The sequence below is a fragment of the Schistocerca nitens genome, chromosome 1 (genome assembly GCF_023898315.1).
Source record: "Schistocerca nitens isolate TAMUIC-IGC-003100 chromosome 1, iqSchNite1.1, whole genome shotgun sequence".
Taxonomy (NCBI): domain Eukaryota; kingdom Metazoa; phylum Arthropoda; class Insecta; order Orthoptera; family Acrididae; genus Schistocerca; species Schistocerca nitens.
The window spans coordinates 759,907,405-759,931,726 of NC_064614.1; the positions used below are offsets into that span (position 1 = coordinate 759,907,405).

Here is a 24,322-nt window from a genome sequence, read left to right on the forward strand (position 1 = left end):
TGAGGAACCGTATCAAAAGCATATTTAGTTGTCAAGTACATCCTGTGCCCATCCTAACTAACAGGAACTATCTACTTCAATTTCACTACAATACAAATTACTCTGACAGCAATGAACACTCCACCATTAACTTTATTTAATCTACCCTTTCTGAAACCCTTCTTCAAAAATTTCAACCGAACTTACTTCCGACTTTAGCCAGCTTTCCATACCTATAATGATTTGATCTTCAGTGTACTCTATTAGCACATGAGGTTCTGGCTCTTTCCCGACACAGCAACGACAATTTACAACCACAATACCGATTGTTGCTAGGTCTGCTTTCTTGTGTTTGCCATGCACCCTTTTAGACTGACACCCTTTCTCCCAGAAAACTACGTGTAGTGGACCTCTGACCTGTTAAACAGAACCTAGAAACCCACCACCCTGTGGCACAAGTTGAGGGATCTGGAGCCTACATGGTTGCAGGACGGTCTGAGCCTCTGATTCAGACTCTCCACTCAGCTCTGTACCAAAGGACCACAATTCATTCTGTTGATGTTGCTGTACATGGTGAGCTCTGCCTTCATCTTGCAAGGAAGACTGTCAGTCTTTTCCACGTCAACTAGTCGCCCACACTGTACAATGGGCAATACAGGTGGCAACACTTTACGCTACACTGCTATCAAAATGAAAGACAGTGCCTAGTAAGCACTCACATTGCAGGAAATTCAAAAATAAACTAGTAACCACATAGATAACTGAAAATAAGACACTCTTGTTTGAAGCTTGTAAAAATTGATAACAAACGAGCTGTGTAATCGCCTTATCTGCTGGAGAAATCCAAGATGCTGCCTCACTGACGATCTAACCAATAATGAAAAAGTTATATGGTTGTAAAACATGACCAGCATACAGTGTTGAGATATCTATGTAGCCAGTGCATCAATACTGTATACACAGTCAACGATGTTTGGTAAATATTATTTTCCCTTGTTCTTTGTGTGTTTGTTAATTTTATGCTGTAAATGATGTGTATGTGCAATTTCAGAATTTTCTTATAGTGTTAATTTGTTTGTTATCAGTTCCGAAGAGAAAAAATTGGTGGAAGCAGGTAATTGGAATTTACAGTCTCATGCTCATACGTATTAAAATACTCTTCTAAAGTACTATAGTTTTGAAAGCATTCTCTCTTGTTTTTTCTTTATTTGCTTATTTGCTATAGATACTAACTGAAAACATGAAAAATTATCTTCTTGGTTTCTCGTAATGCTCGTTAAGTAGAACAGTAATGAACGTTTAAATATAAATTATACAATATATTGAAACATGTTTCCATAGGTAGCATTGGTTTTTTTGTGTTTGCTGCAGGAAAACCTGTTGTGACTTGCCGATCATTCAAAGTGCCGCCACGCAATTATGCGCGTCCTCTACATGCGGCGCTGTCTGCCAGCCATGCAGCAGCCGCGCCACCTAAGCGGCCAGCCAGCCAGCGGCCGCTAGACTTGGACTAAGTACTCATTCGAATGCCACCGTGTTCACACGTCTTGCTTTGTCAACTTGCACAGTGACTTACGTGTGTTGTGTCGTTTTGAAATATGTGTGTTCAACTTGACGTTGTAACAAAACCCACCCCAATCAGTCACTTCCCCTTCTACTTTGCTTGTCAGTGATTACAACTCAGATTCACCATCTGATATCTCTCCTCTTGTTTCAGAATACCAACCATTATCTGATGATACACCAGATGAAGAGCCATGAAGAAGAGCAAGTGTTAATTTGAAAGATTTAAAGCCATCTGATGGTAATGAAGTAGAACACGAGTCATGGGAAAGAGCAGTTGAAGATGACATTACTGATGCACAGCTCTTTACAGAACAGAATTTAGGTGGCATAGAAAAAATACCTTCAAGAACTAGCAGCACTAGAAAAAAATTGGAACATCCAGGTTAGAGGACTAGAAATATTTGCAATATTACAGAGCAATGCAGAGAATACTATATCTCATCTACAAAACTGCGTGTTCCAGGAATTTTCGAAAGATATTATAAATTACAGGTGTACAATAGAAAGAGAGATTTTGTTCACAGTAGGCATAATACAGACACGATCTTTAAAAAGCCTTGCACACAAGCAAATTCAAAAAGAAACTTCACTTTCCATGAAGGACAAAGCAAAAACAAATCTGTAAGAGCAGGTTTTTAATGCACTTTGATATACCGAAGAAATAAAGGACATCTGAAACACAAGTAAAGAAGACAAAAGGGTTCATCATGTAAAGAAAGTCACTTCACCACAACTTTTGGATAGTGTGAGGAATCTTTCAAAGTTTTGCAATTGTTGAATCCCATGACTGTCACTGTGGGGCAAAAGGAAATTCCTAAGTCCATTTCTTATCACATTTATGTACTCCCTGTACAAATCTGCATGCACAGAAAATGGTCTTAAGCAACTAGAGCCCATATTTATGGAACAATATTTTCAGAGTATAATCTCTCTTTTCATTAACCCAAATAAGACCAGTTGGCAGACCCTAACAATCAGTCTTTTCATTTCATTCGTTTCAATAAGTCTCCCCTGACACCGGGTTCTGGGTGACTTTTCCAAACTCTACCTCTTTTCCTAAACATAGACAGTCCTTTTACTTCACCGCTCTTCCTTCCTCTTCAATCCTTCTATCACAAGGAGCAGCCCCTGGCTCTGAAAACTTGCAAGCTATAATCCCTTTTCATATGTGTATGCTGCTGCTAACACTGGATGAGTAGATTTTTTAAAATCTATTCTATTATTTGTATTTCCAAAAAAGACTACTGTCATCTAAGCACGGCCTACATTGCTGCTGCGGTCTATAAACATGAACTTACACATAATTAAAATTCTGATCTTTTCTAAAGGACAGGACAAAAGAGCAGAGAAAACCACACAATAAGAGAGCAAAAAACTTTTGGGACTTTTGTTAGTTGGAGCTTTGATCTACAGCAAGTTTTGGTGGCACCAACTGATCCTAGCAACAACGCTTTATTTTCTAAGTTAGAACTGAAATCTTTTAATTCTGCAGTATATGACAGAATCATAAGAATGAAACTATTTCATGCGTTCAGAAATGTTCCTGTTTTAGTAATCATCGTGGAGGATAGAACCTAAACAAATTTGTTGCTGCAATGTGCTTAACTTCTGTTCACGAAATACCTGTTCTCATTGCGGCAAGAAGTTTTCATGAAATTTAAATCACCTACTTTCTCCTCTGAATGCGAAAATATTTTATTGTGACCAGCTTATGTAGGGAAAAATGAACACTGTGATCAAATACGAGAAATCAGACCCCATAAAAAAAATTTAAGTGTCCATTTTCCCCCTCACATGCGTTTAGAGAGTGAAACAGCAGAGAAACAGTTTGAAGGTGGTTCAAAACTAACCCTCTCCTAGGCATTTAAGTGTGAATTGCAGCATAGTCATGCAGGTGTAGGTTCAATGTCCCAGTTCAAGTCACTGGCTCCCACACTAGGATCGTAATAACGCCCATTTCACAAGAACCTACCACATGAAGGAGATCCAGATGGCTGTCAATCATCGCTTGAAGATGCAGTCTACGGCTACTGATAATGACGATTGTTTTTTTAAATTTTGTGGTGCGTTTCAACATGAAAAAGTGAATGAATAACAGTATATTTTGAAAGTTTTGACATTGTGGTGCATGATTAAAACAATTCTAGCATATTTCAAGATAATTATATATTGTTTGCAAATTAATATGTTTACAATAGTTAGCAATTGGTTTATTTTAGAAATCACAAGTAGGTAACTCACCATCTGGACCAGTGCAACAAGTAAATGGTCATTCTATGCCAAGTGGTTGCTGAAATTTTGTTTAAACATTCACATACATTCTCATTAAATACGGGTAAAGTTTCACAACTACTAATTCAATACTTCTGGAGATAAAGGCATTTGTTTGACCCCATTGTGCCACTACCAACAGTGCACCCATGAGATTACAGCAACTTTCAGACATAGTATCGCCGACAATATTTCCTTGAAAGAAACAAAAGGAGGAGGAGGAGATTAGTGTTTAACATCCTGTTGACAACGATGGCATTAGAGACGGAACACAAGCTGGGATTAGGGGAGGATGGGGAAGGAAATTGGCCGTGCCCTTTCAAAGGAACCATCCCAGCATTTGCCTGAAGCGATCTAGGGAAATCATGGAAAACCTAAATCAGGATGGCCAGACGCGGGATTGAACCGTCATCCTCCCGAATGTGAGTCCAGCGTGCAAACCACTGCGCCACCTCGCTCGGTAAAGAAACAAAATTGCATCATCTTATTCATCATCTCTCTGAAGCAAAGTCGGCGGACAAAATAGATGCTTAAAAAAAAAGTGTGAAGTCTCGCATTTTCTCTCTCCCCAAGTACCTGCAGAATCAACTCAAACTGTTGCACATAATAACTGACGAATACAAGGTCTTAGCATGTAAAATTTCATCTCCTACTGCTTCCCAATAGTTCACAAATTGAGGGTTAAGCTGATGAGTTTTCTAAAAAAAACCAAAAGTGGCTCTATTGGCCCACTAAAAAGTCTTCTTCAGACTCTTTCATACAGTTTTCAGTCGAATAATCATGTTCTAAATAACCTAACAAACTATATTTTATTTGCAATGTGAGCATATAAGGCCCTAGAATACAATGATAAGGTGAAGCAAATTTGGCCAAAAAAATAGATCATCTGAATAAATGTTGAGTTTAGCTTGTTATATTTCCAGAACTAATTGCAGCATAAACTTGAAACTTTGCACATAATAACTCTTCAATACAAGATCTTAGAACATAAAATTTCATTTTCCTACTGTGTTCCAACAGCAAATTTGACAATTTTTGTTACACTTTCATAAAAAGTCTCCTACAGACTCTTTTAATCCTTTTCATTTGAAACCGTGTTCTCAACCACCTAAAAACTACATTTAGCTGTACAATGCTAGCATATATAGCCCTAAAAATGGCGATAAGATGGAAGTGCATTGAAAATTGACCCATCTTCCACTGAGACTCAAACTATAATTCAATAACTGTTTAGTACTCTCTAGAGAAGGCAATATAAAAAATCTTTGTGACTAGGAAGTGAGATAAAAGTATAAATAATTCGAAAAACTTAAAAAAATCAATGTCTTGTCACGACTCATTGTGATATATTTAATTCCGTTTTTCTGCTATACAACATCAAACTGGTTATAAACTTCGCAATTTAAATGTGCGTTACCAAGGCAGTGAAGATCATGGCAATAAAATTATTACATAACAGCTCTAGCACAATCGTTTAAGTAGCTTTTAAGTTTTACAGCACTGTGACATTGTGTAAATTTTGATGAAGTTCACAGCAGTCTTCTTGACCATTCTTGGAATGGATTCAAGTTATAGAGAATTATTAGTATACCTTTTTATTCTATAATGCTATTGACATGCTAGTTTAATTACAGTTTAAGGTATAGTGCTCTTCGTGTCAGCATAGTTTGCGATTTATATGGTACATATGAGAAACTGTATAAATGTGTTGCTATTGTCCATAGTGGCTTGCCACAGCAGTTTCCTTCTGGAGAGAGAAAACCAGCATTCCCATCCCATAACGCCAACACGCGATAGCTATAGCTGTGCAACAGCAGCCCCAGTTGAGTTTCTTTACTACATGTTTCCAAGCCCATGAGTTTCTTTACACAGTATCTCAAGCCTGACGATACATTTCTGTAAGTGTTACAGGTTTCATTTATTTGCTGTAAAACGTCAAGGGGAAAACTATACTGCCGGCCATATGATGCCCATGATGGAATTGTTTGGGGAGAAATTTTGATAACACAGAAGAAAAAATTACACTTTTCAAACCTAATTGCCTCAAATTGCTGCAGCAATGTTTTTTTTTTTTAATTACCAAACAACAACACTACTTATTTTCAATTTTTCTAATACAGGCTAATGTCCTAATCCTCAGTACTTTAGATATTATCTTCCATAGAGTGTATTAAACAACTGAGTGCCAGAGAAATAGGAGGCCCATTTTCAATGCACCTCCACGTTATCAATGACAGTTTTTCTCAGTGGTTTGATGATGTGGTCTTTCTAATGAAAATGGTTTAAAAGAGTCTACAGAAGAAGGTTTTGTAAAAATAGGCCAAAAATACGTATTTTTGTGTTTAAAAAAATTGTCAACTTTGCCCTCAATACATACACTACTGGAAAGCAGTATGAGAATGAAACTGTGTATTCTATGACCTCGTATTGGTAAATTATATAGTGCAAAGTTTCAGGTTTATCCTGCAAATACTTATGGAGATATAAAAAGATTTTTTCAAATGTTTTTTTTTTTTTTTTTTTTTTTCCCCAGCTGATTTTGTTTCGAATTATCCATACGAACATTGCTCAGTAAATCTGTTTTTATTATTCTGCTTAAGAAAGTGCAATACGTACAAGATGGCTCAGTTTTGTTTCTTTCAAGAAAATATTCTGGGAGATATTACGTTTCAAAGTTGCCGAAAGCTCATGGGTGCACTGTCGATAGTTTCACTATGGGGACAAATGAATGGCTATATCTCCGAAAGTATTGAATTAGTGTTGGTGAAACTTTGCCAATGTTTTTGGGAACACACACAAATGTTCACAAAAAATTTTACCAAAATCTATGACGGTCATAAGGCAACTTTTTCCGAAATTACATTGCTTGGCGTGAAATGGCCCAAAGAGCTCCATTTTTGTAAAAAGGAAGCAATTTTTGAAAGGAAAATCAAAACAAACCTACAACTACTAAGTTTTTCAGACTAAATACTCACATCAGATCAGAATTATTTCAAACACATTGTGTACAATTAAAATTTTAAGAAAGTTTCAAATGCATTTCTTTCAATAACAGCTATTTTAAGTTGTTTTACTAAGATGATGGTAATATACACCAGTTCCAGTTTAACAGTTATGGGAAATATTTCCATTTGAGCCACAAAAATCTAAAAACTACTGGGAAGAAAAACACGCAGAATGCAGGCATAATGGGTAAACGTGTGGCTTGACTTACCAGCCTAGGTCTAGATTGACGCGTTTCTGATAAAATGCATATCCAATGTGTGATTTGGCCTTGCAAGGATGCCAAGCTACGACAAATATCTTCTAACTGTCGTTCCTTGACTCCAGTCCAACTGTCAGGATGACAAATACTAGCTGTCAATGTGGGCACCAGGTAATCTACCAGCGTTGTTAACAGACCCACAACTGATATTGTAGTTAACACAGATGGGTCAAGGTACCAGAAAAGGCTGTAAAAACAATACAATGATTATTAAAAAGTAAGAAGTAGCATTGGTTACAAAGCTATAGGGCTTTAAGGACCTTACAAGAGTATCTACAGTCTAATTTGGTGTTTGTGCCATTTCTTGTGTAGTCATACATGGCAGTCTCATTCTCAAACAGATTCCTACCACCGAGGAAAATAATGTATTTCTGAAGAATAAACTGAATTGACTTTTTGAGGACTGACAACAAAATTACAACAACTATTATGGTAATGACAATGTTTAGAATGGTTAGTTCATTAACATTGTCACTGTGTACTAGTCAGGTGTTAATTAGGTGTGTGCTTATCTGCCAAGATGAGAAATGATAATTTCTCTCTAACGCCCCAGAGAGCACGTCTTAACACTCTCATTGGTCCAATCTTGTTTTCTTTTTTTGACTTTAGAAAGAGTAAACATCTCGAAATGAATAAATGCGAGTTTTACTCACTGGTCTTCCCAAAGTTTTTCACTGTTGCGATTTTCACAAAACAAATTCGATTACATTTGGGCTTTGGAAAACTAATTTATTTTTTATTTTTATTTGTTTGTGGGATTTTGACAGCTCTGTGTAAACTGCATTTTTTGGCTTACTTTGATTTCTTGGCCATCACTTTCTTCATTAAAGCCACTGCCCCTGAGCAGAGGATAGATTTCTTCAACTCTATACTTTCTCCTTTTATTCATTTTACACCACCCCTCCCCCTTTTCTGTGACAATTAACAACAATCTTCAAAAAAATAAAAAATAAATTGTTATATTAGCACAACACAGTAAAGGAATTCCACTTTTGAGTTTGAGTAACTTCTTATCAATTTTCCAGCAAGGCCTTTAAGACTTGTCAACCATATGGATCTTTTCACTGAGGTTTAGGGAGTTTTCTGGCACACACATGTACACTATCAATCTGTACATCACTTGCTTGTAGTTGTTTCAGCAGTCTTTGGTTGCCTGCTGTACCTGTGTGTTATTATTGACCATCAAAGTTTCCTCTGTTAATGAGGCATCATCAATTTTTTAAATAATGCTGTGAAGAAACTTATATTAGATGCAATTGCAGTTTCTTTACTAGAAACTGCCATTAAAGTTCCTGAATAAAAGACAAATTCATGTGAACAAGGAACTAATTCAACTGATTACGCTACATCTGATGTATGCTTCAGTGTCAACATGAGTTAGAAGAAAGAAATACCTTTATTGATGAAACTACATTTACATGTAAAATGATTATTTTATACCAATGGATGATGTGTTCTTACATTTTAATTTTCAGACACGAATACTCAGTATATTTCTTTACAGCACTACATCTACATACATTATCTGATCAAAAGTATCCGGATATCCCTGCGTAATGTGTAACTGAGCACTAGACATCATGAGAGGTGGACCCAATAGTATGAAAGAAGGTAGGGACATTGTGTTGTCAGTGGAGAAACAGTAACAGCAGAATGGATCCATCAAGAGATGTCATCAGATGTCACCTGAACACTGGTGGCACAACACAGTAAAGGAATTCCACTTTTGAGTTTGAGTAACTTCTTATCAATTTTCCAGTAAGGCCTTTAAGACTGGTGGCAGTGATATTTCGACACTCCTAAAGCTGCCTAAGTCAACTCTCGTGACTGCAGTGGAAATGCAAAGGAACAAACCGAGATGAAGCAGACATCAAGTATTGATGGAACATGTATCATTGTAGAGGACGTTTTAAGAAAATCACATGAAATCAGTAGAAGGAATCGCTATTTCAAAAGTGCTACCAACAGTCCAGCTACCACGACTGTGGAAAAGGAGTTAAAAAGAATGGGTACAATGGTCAAGCAGCTCCTCATAAGCCACACATTTCTGCAGTCAGTGCTAAGTGCCACTTGAGGTGGTGTAAAGACAGCTGATGACTAGAAATCACGATTTGGAGTGGTGAATCATGCTATACCCTGCAGCACTCCAATGAAAGGGTTTGGATTTGGCAAATGCCTGAACAATATTACCTGCCATAATGCGTAGTGTCTTGCACTTGAGAAAATGCAACTGTGGAAGGATATGAACATACCTTACAGCACTGTGTACTGTGTATAGTAGAGGAACAATTTGGTGAAGATGAGTAAGTGTATCAGCATGACAATGTGCTCTATGACAAACCAGCTTTAACCAGGTAATGGTTTTTTGACAAGAACATCACTGAAATAGACTGCCATGAAAGAGTCCCAGGCTCAATCCAATGTAACAGCTACTTAGTTATAATACTGACTTTGCTCCAGACCTCAATGACCAATATTGTTTGTTTCTCTGGTTTCGGCTCTTGAGGAAGAACGGGCTGCCATTCCTCTAGACCTTCAGACATCTTGCTGAAAGTGTATCAAGCAGAGTTCTAGCTGTCATAATGGTGATGGGTTAACACATTCCCTATTAAAGTCCACTAATAGGTGTACCTTCACAAGCTTCTTTACAGTGTACAAGAAACTGCACTTATACCACTTTTCTGTACTACTGAAGTCATGTGTTAAGAGGGAGAAATGACTTTATATGCCTTTGTATGTGCCCAAATTTCACTTTTCTACCGATCCCCACGAGACAAATACTGCTGGCAGCAACTTAATGTTGTACACTCATATTCAAAAATGGTTCTCATATAGTAATCCATTTGGCTTTCATGACAGCAATGTCACATTTAATCCAAAACCTTCTCTTTAAGCTCCCTAAACACCTCTGTTCTGTTTTCAAATGGTTTATAACTAAGTGTTATGGTCCTAGCAATCAGCATCTGAATTTGTTCACGGTCAACCTTTATATCTACTTGATATGGGCTCCGAATGCTGTCTATAACTGAGTGCACTTGCATCTTGTACGATATTTCTTTTAAAGATGCACAGCATTTTCCCCAGATCTATTCCAATGTCTTTAAGCCTTCCATCTGCCTTCCATAATATTGATTTTGTGTGTTCATCTCATTTCATATCACTTCATATGCTTGTTTAATTAAACAATGTGGCATACTCTGGTAGTTAACCACTAATCCTACAGTCAGAAATCATAACAGTCATTCATTACAAGTGGAAAATGTCTCTTGAATATTCTGCATTTCCTTATGATCATCCAATGACAATACTTGTTGATAACAGTAATCAGCTAACACTCTAGTAGTGCTGATGACACTCCCTGTTAAATCACAGAACAGTCATCAAGCCAGTTGCATATCTGTGAAAATACTCCCTATGACTGTATTGTATTTACTGGTCAGGAGTGAGATACAATGTCAAACACTTTTCAGAAATTTAGGGCAACAGAATCTGTCTGTGTACCTGCTTGCAGTAATTGTGATATATTGAATGAGAGCTTTGCTATGAAGGTTTCCTCTGAACTAATACTGATTCCCTAAGAGTAACTGTTTTTACTCCTGGAACAACAATGTTCAGGATTAGAATACACTCTAGGATCCCAAGACAGGAGGTGGATCGATATACTAGCTTGTTGTTTTGTGTGTCACTTCTTTTACATTTTTGTAAATGAGAGTGACCTGTACACTTTACTAGTCACAAGAACCTTGACAATTATGAACAAAGTAATAAATTAATTCACCAGATTAATCCATGTAAAATCCAATAGCAATCTCATCATGGTTTGGAACCTTGATCACTTTGGCGAGTCTAAATGTCATTCAGTTTTAATATTTCATTTGTGTGTGCAGTGGTCAAACGTTGATATGGTATTACCCATTTGTTTAAAGCCAAAATTTAATATTTTGACTTAGAGTCTACAATCATCAGTTTCAACACCAGACTCAGCAATAAAAGATTGGATTAAAGGTTGTGATGTGCTCATTGCTTTAACACTGAAGCTCCAAAGAAACTGGTACAGGCATGCATACTCAAATACAAAGATAAGTAAACAGGCAGAATACAGTACTGCAGTCGGCAACGCCAACATAAGACAACAAGTGTCTGGCACAATTTTTGGATTGGTTACTGCTGCTACAGTGGTAGATTATCAAGATTTAAATGAGTTTGAACGTGGTGTTCAAAAGATGATCCTGACGCAAAAGATGGCCGTGCGTCAGGTAGTTATGGCCGATGCGGAGCCGACACAGGACGACAGAGTCCCTGTGAGAAGCCCGCAGGGAGGACCGCCATACATCGGTCGACTCCTTAACAGCTCGCAGTTTATTCAGGGATGTCAGGCCACGCCACTCATCATTCCACATCCCAAGCACCTTACGGCGCAACACCAACTGCAGATCACGAGCTGGGAGACCGATCTCCAAAGCCGGGGCGTCGATCGCCCCTTTGGCCAGCCTGTCGACACGTTCGTTCCCCGGGATGCCAACGTGACCTGGCGTCCAAACAAAGACCACCGAACGACCAGAGTGGGTAATGGCAGAAACAGACTCCTGAATAGATGATACCAGAGGAGAAGAGGTATAGCAGCGGTCGATAGCCTGGAGGCTGCTCAGAGAGTCACTGCAGATGACGATGGACGTACCTGAGCAGGAACGCATATGCTGAAGAGCGCGCAAGATGGCCACCAGCTCTGCAGTAAAAAAACTGCAGCCAGCCGGCAAGGAGCGCTGTTCAACATGGGCAGTGTGAGCAAAAGCGTAGGCAGTACGACCATCAACCAGGGAACCATCAGTGTAGACAGTCTCACAGTCCGAAAATGAGGCGAGGAGCGCAAGAAAACGGCGACGGAGGGCCACAGGCGGAACCGAGTCCTTGGGTCCCCGTGCCAAGTCCAGACGGACGGACGGCCGGGGCAGACACCAGGGAGGCGTAGGTGCACGGACCCGGAAGGGAGGCAGAAGAGGGAATGACCCCAGTTCCGACAGCAGGGACTGGACGCAAACAGCAATGGAAAGCCCAGACCTAGGTCGCCGTTCAGGCAGAGGGAGGACCATGGCAGGGAAAAGCAGGCGATGACTGGGATGGCCCAGCGAGCAATCCACGTGGACAACATAGTCGGCGAGCAGTCGATGGCGGCGAATCCGCAGCGGGGGAACCCCGGCCTCCACCAGTAGACTATCCACGGGGCTCGTACGGAAAGCGCCAGTTGCAAGCCGAACCCCACAGTGGTATATGGGGTCCAACAACGTCAACACTGAGGGGGATGCAGACCCATAGGCCAGGCTGCCATAATCACGCCTGGACTGCACAAGGGCTCTGTACAATCTCAACAGCGTGCAGCGATCTGCACCCCAAGACATGTGGCTCAGACAGCGGAGGGCACTGAGGTGCCGCCAGCAATTTCGCTTCAGCTGAGTAATATGAGGAACCCATGTGAGCCGGGCATCAAAGACGAGTCCTAAGAAGCGGCTAGTGTCCACCACTTGAAGTAGGTGGCCGTCGAGGTAAAGTTCAGGATGAGGGTGGACCGTCCGATGCCTGCAGAAGTGCATAACTCGAGTCTTGTCTGCAGAGCACTGAAAACCATGAGTCAGAGCCCATGATGCTGCCTTGCGAACGGCTACTTGCAGCCTGCGTTCGGCGACTCCCGTAGTCGTTGAGCTAAATGAGATGCAGAAGTCGTCGGCATACAAAGAAGGAGACACCGACGACCCCACGGCTGCAGCCAGACCATTAATGGCCACTAGAAATAAGGAGACGCTCAACACCGAACCCTGCAGGACCCCATTTTCCTGTATATAAGATGAACTAGAGGCGGCACCCACTTGCACCCGGAAAGAGCGGCGCAATAAAAAGGTTTGAAGAAAAGTCGGGAGCTGACCACAAAGACCCCACTCATGCAACGTACCAAGGATGTGATGCCTCCATGTGGTGTCATATGCCTTCCGCAGATCAAAAAATACAGCAACGAGATGATGACGTCGGGCGAAGGCCGTACGGATAGCAGATTCCAGCCGCACCAAATTGTCTGCAGCAGACCAGCCCCGACGGAAGCCACCCTGGGATGGAGCGAGGAGACCGCGCGACTCAAGGACCCAAGTCAAACGCCGCCCCACCTTACGTTCGAGCAATTTGCACAAAACGTTGGTGAGGGTAATGGGACGATAGCTGTCCACTGCCAGTGGGTCCCCACCAGGCTTCAAGATGGGGACAATAACACCCTCTCGCCACTGCGACGGGAACATGCCCCCGCTCCAAATGCGGTTAAAGATGGTGAGGATGTGTGTCTGACAGTCCCTGGAGAGATGCTTCAGCATCTGCGCGTGGACGCAGTCGTCTGGTCCTGGTGCTGTATCAGGGCAATCGGCGAGGGCAGTGAGGAATTCCCTCTCGCTGAAAGGAGCATTGTATTGTTCAGAACAACGCGTGTGGAATGATAACGGCGTCCGCTCGGCTCGCTCCTTTAGAGAGCGAATGCCGGGGAGGGGGGGGGGCAGTAAGTTGCAGTCACAGGGCTCGTAGCAAAGTGCGCGGCAAGGTGTTCAGCAATGGCGGCAGCATCCGTGCAGACAGCGCCGTCCAGGGAGATCCCAGGGACACCCACAGGGGTCCGGTATCCATAAATCCGCCGGATCCGGGACCACACGAGCGAAGGGGAGACATGGGAACCCAAGGATGAAACATACCTCTCCCAGCACTCCTGCTTACGCCCTACAATAAGACGACGGGCCAAGGCACGGAGCCTCTTAAAGGCGATGAGGGTCTCCAGAGACAGGTGCCGCCTACGACGCTGGAGAGCCCGCCTGCGGTCACGAATAGCCTCAGCAATCTCCGGTGACCACCAGGGTACAGCCTTCCTCCGAGGGAGTCCAGAAGAGCGGGGGATGGCAGCCTCAGCCGCAGAAATGATTGACGTGGTCAAGACACGGATCACCTTGTCAATGTCACCCTGTGGGGGAGACGCAATGGTGGCAGCGGAAGTAAAAGCCGGCCAGTCAGCCCTGTTGAGAGCCCAGCAGGGCAGGCGCCCAGAAGAATGACACTGGGGCAGTGACAAATAGATGGGAAAATGGTCACTACCACACAGGTCAGGATGCACTCCCCAGTGGAGGGATGGGACAAGTCCGGGGCTGCAAAGAGAGAGATCGATGGCCGAGAACGAGCCATGGGCCACACTGAAATGCGTGAGAGCACCGGTGTTCAAGAGGCTAAGGTCGAGCTGAGCCAACACATGCTCCACGGCACAACCGCGGTCATCGGAGACAGTCCCACCCATAGAGGGTTGCGGGCATTGAAATCGCCCAGAAGTAGCAATGGTGGCGGGAGTTGAGCCAGCAGCGCAGCCAAGACATGTCGGGGTAGCTCCCTATCCGGAGGAATGTAAACAGAGCAAACAGTAATAGCCGGCGAGAGCTCAACCCTGGCAGCGACTGCCTCTAAAGGCGTCAGAAGGGGTACTAGCGAGCTACAGACAGAGTGGTGAACAAAGAGGCAATCCCCACCTGACGCTCGTTGACAGGCAGCGCGGTTCTTATAGTATCCCCGATAACCGCGAAGGACGGGGGTCCGCATTGCTGGAAACCAAGTTTCCTGCAGAGCAATGCAGAGAACAGAGGAAACACTCGGAAGCATCCGGAGCTCAGGCAGGTGGCGGAAATAACCGCCGCAGTTCCACTGAAGAATGGAAGCAGGAAGGGACTGGGAGGGCGTGAAGGCGACTAAGGGGCAGACGGCGCCTCAGAGCCAACTGCCGCCACCAGGGGAGAATCAGCTACCAGGGGAGAATCAGCTGTGTCCATAGGAAAGGCCCCCGAGGGCGAGATCCGCGGCAGAGGCGAGGATCTCCACCTCATCCCCGGAGCCAGAACTATTCTTCTTGGACACGTTCCGTTCCTTCTTCTCGAGTCTGTCCTTAGGGTTAGAGGGCTGGGAGAGCTCCTCTGAAGGAGCGTCGGAGGCTGACGACGACGCAGAAGCCCTACGACCAGCAGGTGGCGGAACCTTCAGCCACTGGCTGACATCCGGCTGGGTAGGAGAAGAAACGGAGGAAGGGAGAGCCCCGAGGGACCCCTTCCGTGAGAGAGGAACCGGCAGAGGCAACGCCGGCGGAGAAGGAGGGGGAGGGATCGAGCCCCCCAGTTTCGGAGCAGATGTCACTCCCGAAGTAAGCGTGGGGGGAGCGACAGAAGAGGGTTTGCCCCCAACTGCTAAGGGGGCAACAGAGGAAGGCTTGCCCCCAGACACGAGGGGGGCAGACAGAGATGCACGGCCCCGAGGGCCCACTGAAGGCGGCACAGATGAGGCGACAACTGTCGCCCGCGAGGGCGACGATAACGTGGCTGCAGCATAAGATGTTCGAAGGGAAGCAGGATACAACCTTTCAAATTTAAGTTTTGCCTCTCGATAAGTTAGCCGGTCCAGGGTCTTAAATTCCATTATCTTCCGCTCCTTATGAAGAACGGGGCAATCCAGCGAGCATGGAGAGCGGCGCTCCCCACAGTTGACATATACAGGCGGAGGCGCACATGGAGAATCGGGATGAGAGGGGCGTCCGCAATCTCAACATGTGGCGCTGGATGGGCAACGGGAGGACATATGCCCAAACTTCCAGCACTGGAAGCACCACATCGGGGGAGGGACGTATGGCTTGACGTCACAACGGTAAACCATTACCTTGACCTTCTCAGGCAATACAGCACCCTCGAAGGCCAAGATAAAGGCACCGGTGGCCACCCTGTTAGTCTTGGGTCCTCTATGTACACAACGGACAAAATTTACACCACGTCGTTCCAAGTCGGCTCTCAGCTCGTCGTCGGATTGTAACAATAGGTCACGATGGTAAATAATCCCCTGGACCATATTTAAGCTACTGTGGGGAGTGACGGTAACAGGGACGTCACCCAGCTTATCACACAAGAGCAACGCTCGTGACTGGGTTGGGGAGGACGTCTTGAGGAGGATGGACCCATTCCTCATTTTAGACAACCCCGCCACTTCCCCAAACTTATCCTCCAGGTGTTCCACAAAAAACAGAGGATTCGACGTAAGAAAAGAGTCACCATCAGTCCTGCTGCAGACAAGGTATTGTGGTACGTAAGGCTCCTGCTTGGTACTAGATCTGCGTCCCTCCCACGGCGCAGCCAATGAGGGGAACGACTGAGGGTCATATTGCGCAGCATCAAAGTCAACTCTGCCTCGCTTAGAGACGCTGGTGGCCGTGCGACCACCAGCTTGGTGTGATTTATTGCGCCACATTCGCCCAGATGCCACCTACTCCGAACGAGGGCTCTCCCCAAGGGCGCCACCCAGCCAAAGCAATGGGTACCTGGCCGATATCCCGTTGCCCGGAGTCCCCGTGGCCCAGAGAAGATGGGCACATACTCCTCGGCATGCATGGGGAGGAAACAGCTCTGGCATCTGTAGTGCGATCCCTGCGTGGTCAGGGGGCTACCACCAAGAGGGTGCATGACGACCCCACCACAACGGACTGGCTACCATGCTGGATTTTAGGTGTTTAAAGGGTCCACAGTTGTCGGGGGCGCTAAGAAGGGGATTGCACACAAGACGAGAAGGAGGCAACCCAGAAGACGTTGGGTGTAAATCCCGCCACACGACAATAGGTAGCATGCAAGATGGTGGTGCATGATGGACCAATAGAAAAATACCACGTAAGGCGTCCTTCCCCAAATGGCACGCACTAACAACGGAAATTTGGAAAAATGGAGGTCAAACCCAAGAGGGGACCATCACATTAAGGCCGAAACGTTTGAGACTCCTTTTAGTCGCCTCTTACGACAGGCAGGAATACCGCAGGACTATTCTAACCCCCAAACCCGCAGGGGGAAGAAAAGAGAACCACTTGTATGAATATCAAGAGCTCAGATGGAAACCCAGTTCTAAGCAAAGAAGGGAAGGCAGAAAGGTGGAAGGAGTATATAGAGGGTCTGTACAAGGGCGATGTACTTGAGGACAATATTATGGAAATGAAAGAGGATGTAGATGAAGATGAAATGGGAGATACGATACTGCGTGAAGAGTTTGACAGAGCACTGAAAGACCTTAGTCGAAACAAGGCCCCGGGAGTAGACAACATTCCATTAGAACTACTGACAGCCTTTGGGAGAGCCAGTGCTGACAAAACTCTACCATCTGGTGAGCAAGACGTATGATACAGGCAAAATACCCTCAGACTTCAAGAAGAATATAATAATTCCAATCCCAAAGAAAGCAGGTGTTGACAGATGTGAAAATTACCGAACTATCAGTTTAGTAAGTCACAGCTGCAAAATACTAACATGAATTCTTTACAGACGAATGGAAAAACTGATAGAAGCAGACCTCAGGGAAGATCAGTTTGGATTCCGTAGAAATGTTGGAACACGTGAGGCAATACTGACCCTACAACTTATCTTAGAAGATAGATAGGAAAGGCAAACCTACGTTTCTAGCATTTGTAGACTTAGAGAAAGCTTTTGACAATGTTAACTGGGATATTCTCTTTCAAATTCCGAAGGTGGCAGGGGTAAAATACAGGGAGCAAAAGGCTATTTACAATTTGTACAGAAACCAGATGGCAGTTTTAAGAGTCGAGGGGCATGAAAGGGAGTTAGACAGGGTTGTGGCCTCTGCCCGATGTTATTCAATCTGTATATTGAGCAAGCAATAACGGAAACAAAAGAAAAGTTCGGAGTAGGTATTAAAATTAATGGAGAAGAAATAAAAACTTTGAGGTTTGCCGATGACATTGTAATTCTGTCAGAGACAGAGCAGTTTAACAGAATGGACAGTGTCTTGAAAGGAGGATATAAGATGAACATCAACAAAAGCAAAACGAGGATAATGGAATGTAGTCGAATTAAGTCGGGTGATGCCGAGGGAATTAGATTAGGAAATGAGACACTTAAAGTAGTAAAGGAGTTTTGCTATTTGGGGAGTAAAATAACTGATGATGGTCGAAGTAGAGAGGATATAAAATGTAGACTGGCAATGGCAAGGAAAACGTTTCTGAAGAAGAGAAATTTGTTAACATGGAGTATAGATTTAAATGTCAGGAAGTCATTTCTGACAGTATTTGTATGGAATGTAGCCATGTATGTAAGTGAAACATGGACGATAAATAGTTTAGACAAGAAGAGAATAGAAGTTTTCGAAATGTGGTGCTACAGAAGAATGCTGAGGATTAGATGGGTAGATCACATAACTAATGAGGAGGTATTGAATAGAATTGGAGAGAAGAGAAATTTGTGGCAAAACTTGACTAGTAGAAGGGATCGGTTGGTAGGGCATGTTCTGAGGCATCAAGGGATCACAAATTTAGCATCGGAGGGCAGCGTGGAGGGTAAAAATCGTAGAGGGAGGCCAAGAGATGAATACACTAAGCAGATTCAGAAGGATGTTGGTTGCAGTAAGTACTGGGCGATGAAAAAGCTTTCACAGGATAGAGTAGCATGGAGAGCTGCATCAAACCAGTCTCAGGACTGAAGACCACCACAACAACAACAACAACAACAACAACGTTGGCCACTAAACTCCCCAGACATGAACATTTTTGAGCATATCTGGAATGTCTTGCAACATGCCGTTCAGAAGACATCTCCATTCCCTCGTACTCTTACAGATTTAACAATAGCCCTGAAGGATTCAGAGTGTCAATTCCTTCCAGCACTACTTAAGACATCAATTAAGCCCATACCACGTCATGTTGCGGCACTTTCGCGTGCTTGCCGGGGCTGTACACGACATTAGGCAGGTGTACCAGTTTCTTTGGCTCTTCAGTGTGTGTATTCAGAACTTTGACAGACAATCTTAAGCTATTAAGTTTTCTCCATCAGTTTCTCTGCATTCTCTTATACAGAGAGAGTGTAACAACCCCCATTTTCACAATATTCTTCAAACATCTATTAAATCATGGGATGTCTTCATGATGTTTTTATTACTTTATTTGGTACATATTGTCCACACACCACATTATGATGTTTCTACACTAAAACAACAGTCCTCCTACATTTGTCTGATTTCAGACTGGAACTAAATGTTCCAAGTTCATTTTATTAATAAACTGTTAGCAACTGTCTGCCAGTATGACTAAACAAATCCACATCCTCAGTTTTCTAGAGGATCTTTTTGCCTTTAGTGACCATTGTCTTTGTAATACTTGTTATCCAGACAAGAACTTTAAGAGAAATAGCTAAAGAATGTTTGAAGTTTCATGTACGAGGGTTAGTCAGTAATTAAAGAGACAGATTGGTCTGGAGAAAAAAGCATTTACTTTTACAAAACAATACTTTTTCTACTTTTCAACATAATCCCCTTGAACATTTATGCATTTGTTCCAACAGGCTACAGGCTTTTTTATTCCAGCTGCAAAAAACTCTCTATGTTGATGTTTGAACCAATTTCCCCAAACTTTTTCATGTTCTCTTTGTCCTGAAAGCTCTTCCCACATAATGCCTCTTTCAGTGCACCAAACAAATGGAAATCACTAACTGCTAAATTAGAACTGTAAGGGAGATGAGGCAGTACTTCCCAGCCCGTTCTGTCGATGGTTTCTCGGGTTAGTTGAGCAATATGAGGGTGTGTGTTGCCTTGCTGGAGAATCACACTTCTCTTCCGAGATCCATGACATCTCTCTCTCATGGCTGGCTTCATCTTGTTTTTAAAAGCAAATCCGAGTAGTACTGACTGTTCATTGTACACTACTCTTCAAGATAATCACAAAAAACTGGACCTTCAGCATTCCAAAACACCGTCAACATGACTTTTCCTGCTGATGCTTGAGTTTTGAATTTTTTCTGGACAGGTGAGTTGGTGTGCTTTCACTCCATGCTTTGTCTTTTTTTTATTCTGGCTCATAATAATGAACCCAAGTTTCATCACAAGTGAAATTTTTGTTGAGGAAGTCTTCACCTTCTCTCTCATAACATTCCTTCAGCTCTGTGCGCACTCTCAGCCTTGTTTCCTTGTGAAGCTGCCACGCCATGGGTTGGGGTTGTTTGGGGAAGAGACCAAACAGCGAGGTCATCGGTCTCATTGGATTGGGGAAGGAAGTCAGCCATGCCCTTTCAAAGGTACCATCCCGGCATTTGCCTGAAGTGATTTAGGGAAATCACGGAAAACCTAAATCAGGATGGCCGGACACGGGATTGAACCGTCGTCCTCCCGAATGCGAGTCCAGTGTGCTAACCACTGCGCCACCTCGCTCGGTTGTGAAGCTGCGTCAACTCCTTTGGGACGCATCTTGCACATGTTTTGCGGTACTTCAGCTTGTTACAGATAATGTTATGAACTGTACCAGTACTAACTTGAACTTTATCAACTATCATTTCTATAGTCACGTGGCAGTCAGCATGAATAATGTCATCAATTCGACTTTCAAGTGAGGGAGTTGAAACTGCAGCTGGTTGGCCAGAACAGTGTTCATCAGTCACTGAGTTGCAACCATTTTTGAACTGCTCTACCCACTTGTAAAAATTTGCACAATTCATACAACCTTCAACATAAACTTTAGACATTCTACAGTATATATTCACTGGTTTCTAAACTTCATCAAGTAAAAAATGAGTAACAGAACGTTGTTCAACTAATGTGGATGTTTCAAGTGACTCACCATCTTGAAATGTATTTTTGAGGTTATAAGCAAAACAATGTTTATACATCAGCTGATCAGGGCTCGTCCCAGTGATTCCAACTTGAAGCCATAAAAGTACCAAACTTGCCCTACTAATAGTTTTCCCCAGACCAATTTGTCTCTTTAATTACTGGACGACTCTCATAGCTAAAAATCGGAATGCAAAAACAAATTCTTTATGTACAGTTACAGCTTTTCAGTCCTTTGTATGTGGTTTCCATCAAAAGACTGCACTTTTTCTAGAAGTTGCATACAGGTTTCTTCATCTATACACATATACATCTGGAAGCCATCTATGTCATCCAAACACTGAACAAATTTAAGTGACTGCCCAGTACCAGCCTTTTTACATTCACTGCCATGCTGTATCACTCAACCTATTTCTGGTAGAATCTTATAACTTATTCTAAGTTAAAACATTATAACCTGCCTGGAAGAAAATAGCCTTCTTCACAAAAACCCGCACTGATTCCAAAAACATCAGCCACGTGATGCTTGACTTATGCTCTTCACACACAATATTCTGAATGCCATGGCCATGTTTCCACTATTTCACACACACACACACACACACACACACACACACACACACACACACACACACACACACACACACATATATATATCCTCAAGAAAAAAATTCTATATGTTGCTATGGAACACCTAACTATGCTTAAAACTGGACAACCATTTCCTGACAGGCAGGATGCTGAAATTTATCCTGGATGGAGAATCATTTACACACACTGAAGTAATATCTGGTGCACCCTACAGGAGTCCAACAGAACACCATTATAATTCATGTTACACACTACGCACAGTTTATTAGCTGTAACCTCAGACTATCCACAGATCAGGCAGTTATTCGTGGAGAAATTCTACCCAGTGAAAAAATGCAGTAATGTCTCCACTAAAATCACTTCAAAATATCAACCTGTTGCTAAGACTGGCAACTAGCTCATAAAGCAGAGAAATGAAAAGTTTTGCGCTTAATGAAACATAAAAGCTTGGAGTGCTTTGACCATAAGATAATGAGACAACTACAGTCAGTCACAATATGCAAATATTTGGGAGTAACAATGTTTAGAGGTATCAGACGAAACAACACAGGCTCAGTTTCGTGTTAAGCAAATGACACTGACTGCATATAAAGAATGATCATGTAAATAGTCAAAGACTTATTTAACAGCTGAAGATTGTAGAAAATCTTATGTGGCAAATATTTGCAGGGAGATCCCATACATTTCATCTCACAAGAACCAGCTTACAAAATTTCCAGTGGTGCATTTAAGGGTAGAAACTAAAAATATTATTCTGCCATTATGTATTTATACTGCACAAGTCACACAGACTTAATTCATTTACTGCAATAATGATGGAAGCAGAAGAAGAAATTAAAATTTGTGCCATGGCCAGGACTCAAACCTGGGTCTTCTTGCTTACTAGGCAGAAATGCTAACCATTACACCACCGCAGCACTATGGTCAACATTGCCGCACAAACTACTCAAGTCGAGTGCCCTCCCCAATACAAACTTCAGTTCCTATCTTCAGCTTATTTTCCCCCTACATTGTCACTATTGCCAGGGCTCTCTGGCATTGGAATAGCATCCCAGCATTGGACGTAATGGGGAAGTCCTGTACCATAGGTGATCTTATAATTAAAGTATTCCCTGAGACATTTAAGTCTCGTCTTCATCTGTGATAATGATGGAAGCAGAAGAAAGGAATTAAAAGTTGTGCCACAGCAGGGACTCGAACCCAGATCATTTTGCTTACTAGGCAGAAATACTAACCAATACACCACTGTAGCACTATGGTCAACATTGAAGCACGGACTACCCAAGTTCAGTGCACTCCCCAATACAAACTTCAGTGGTTAGCATTTCTGCCTAGTAAGGAAGAAGACCTGGGTTCGAGTCCTGGATGTGGCACTAATTTTAATTCCTTTCTTCTGCTTCCATCATTATCACAGATAAACATGAGATTTAAATGTCTCAGGAAAAACTTTAATTATAAGATGTATAAGAATTCATTTACATCTACATCAATACTATGCAAGCCATCTTACTAAGTATGGTGGAGTGTACTTCTGGTACTACCACCATTTCCGCTGCCCTTCGTTGCCCCTTTCTGGAATGGTGCATAGGAAGAACGAATGTTGACAAGCGTCAGCAGTCCCAACTGATCTGATTTTCTCTCCTTGGTCATTTAGCAAGACATACATGGGAGGAAATAATATATTTCCTGAATCTCCTTGGAATACACTGCATTACTCTTGAAATTTTAATAGCACACCAAATACACAATGCTCTCTTGTAGAGTCTGACACTAGAGTTAGTTGAGAATTTACGTAATGCTCCCACACTTACGAAACAATCCCGTGAGGAAACTCAATGCTCTTCATTCTCTGTATCTACCACCAATAAAATCTGTAAGGGCTCAGACTGACGAGTACTACTCACGACTTGATCTTTTAAGTTTTGTAGGGATTGTAGTTTTTTAGGGATTAATTACGTTTTCTCAAGATTCTTTCAAGGAATTTTCTTACAATTAATTTTATGTGGTCCTTTCACTTAAGGTCGCTCGCTATTGTTTCCAGTGGTTCACTGCCAATAGTGCAATCTGTTAAATTTACTTATGCTTACAGTCAACTGTCTGTCCCTACACCTATCTTGAATCCACAACAGGTCTTCCTGCATTTTGCTAGTCTCCTGAAGCTGCAACTTCTACACAGACAATAGCACTGTCTGTTCACGGCCCCAGCCTCATGGCACTTCTGACATTGGCTGTATAGAGAAATAGTGATCACATTCAAAACAATGACATACGATGTACCATCATGGTGTCTTAAACCAGAGAGCCCCTTAAAGTCATCATTTTAACATACCCCTACCAGTTTCAAAACAACTGTGTTGTTCGTTGTGGTAACTAACTTGTTCTGAGCATGATGAGTTTGCTTCTTGTTACAATGTCAAATCAGACGCCAAGTCAATCACTAAATTAACAGGTGAATAAATATTCTCATTGTAAGGTACAAAAATACCACAAACTAGTTTCAAAATTAGACATTCTCAAACTGAAATAATAATGTAATTTTTTAAGACTTTTCGAAAACTTGCAACACAATGACAAATGACATCTTGTTACAAATTTTTGTTTTTGTTTTAGATGTTGCACCTATTTTTTCTAAAGGACTTTGTCCACTGTGGCTGATGTCATTTTTAGCACTGCAGAGAGATACTAAAAAACTATGAGAGCATATAGTGGAAGAACTTTGTCGCTGAGTACTGCCAACTAGATTTCAAAACAATTTAAACCAAACACCACTTTAATTATAGTAGTACTGTACATGCAAAAGTAATGTTAATATTCACAGGTTACTTACAAAAATAGTGTTGTTGTAATGCCAAATAACATGCCAGGATACCAGTTCTTCTCCCACAGGAGAACAGAATTAAGGGGTATCAGAACTTCTCGCCATCCTTCAAGATCTCTCTTTATCTTCTTGACACGCTTCTCCTGTAAAAAATCACTCTTTCATTGTGGAACTTTACTAGGCACTGGAATGAGCAAGTT

At 42.4% G+C, this 24,322-nt stretch overlaps 1 protein-coding gene across 1 annotated transcript in view; it reads right to left on the reverse strand.

Annotated features, from left to right (window-relative positions):
• LOC126261001 (ADP-ribosylation factor-like protein 6-interacting protein 1) overlaps window positions 1-24,322 on the reverse strand; it is a 67,652-nt gene that overhangs the window by 23,999 nt on the left and 19,331 nt on the right. The window contains exons 2-3 of the mRNA XM_049958501.1: window positions 24,132-24,265; window positions 7,031-7,268 (exon numbers count right to left, since the gene is read on the reverse strand). Of these exons, the coding sequence (XP_049814458.1) occupies window positions 7,031-7,268; window positions 24,132-24,265 (372 nt within the window). The remainder of the gene's footprint in view (window positions 1-7,030; window positions 7,269-24,131; window positions 24,266-24,322) is intronic.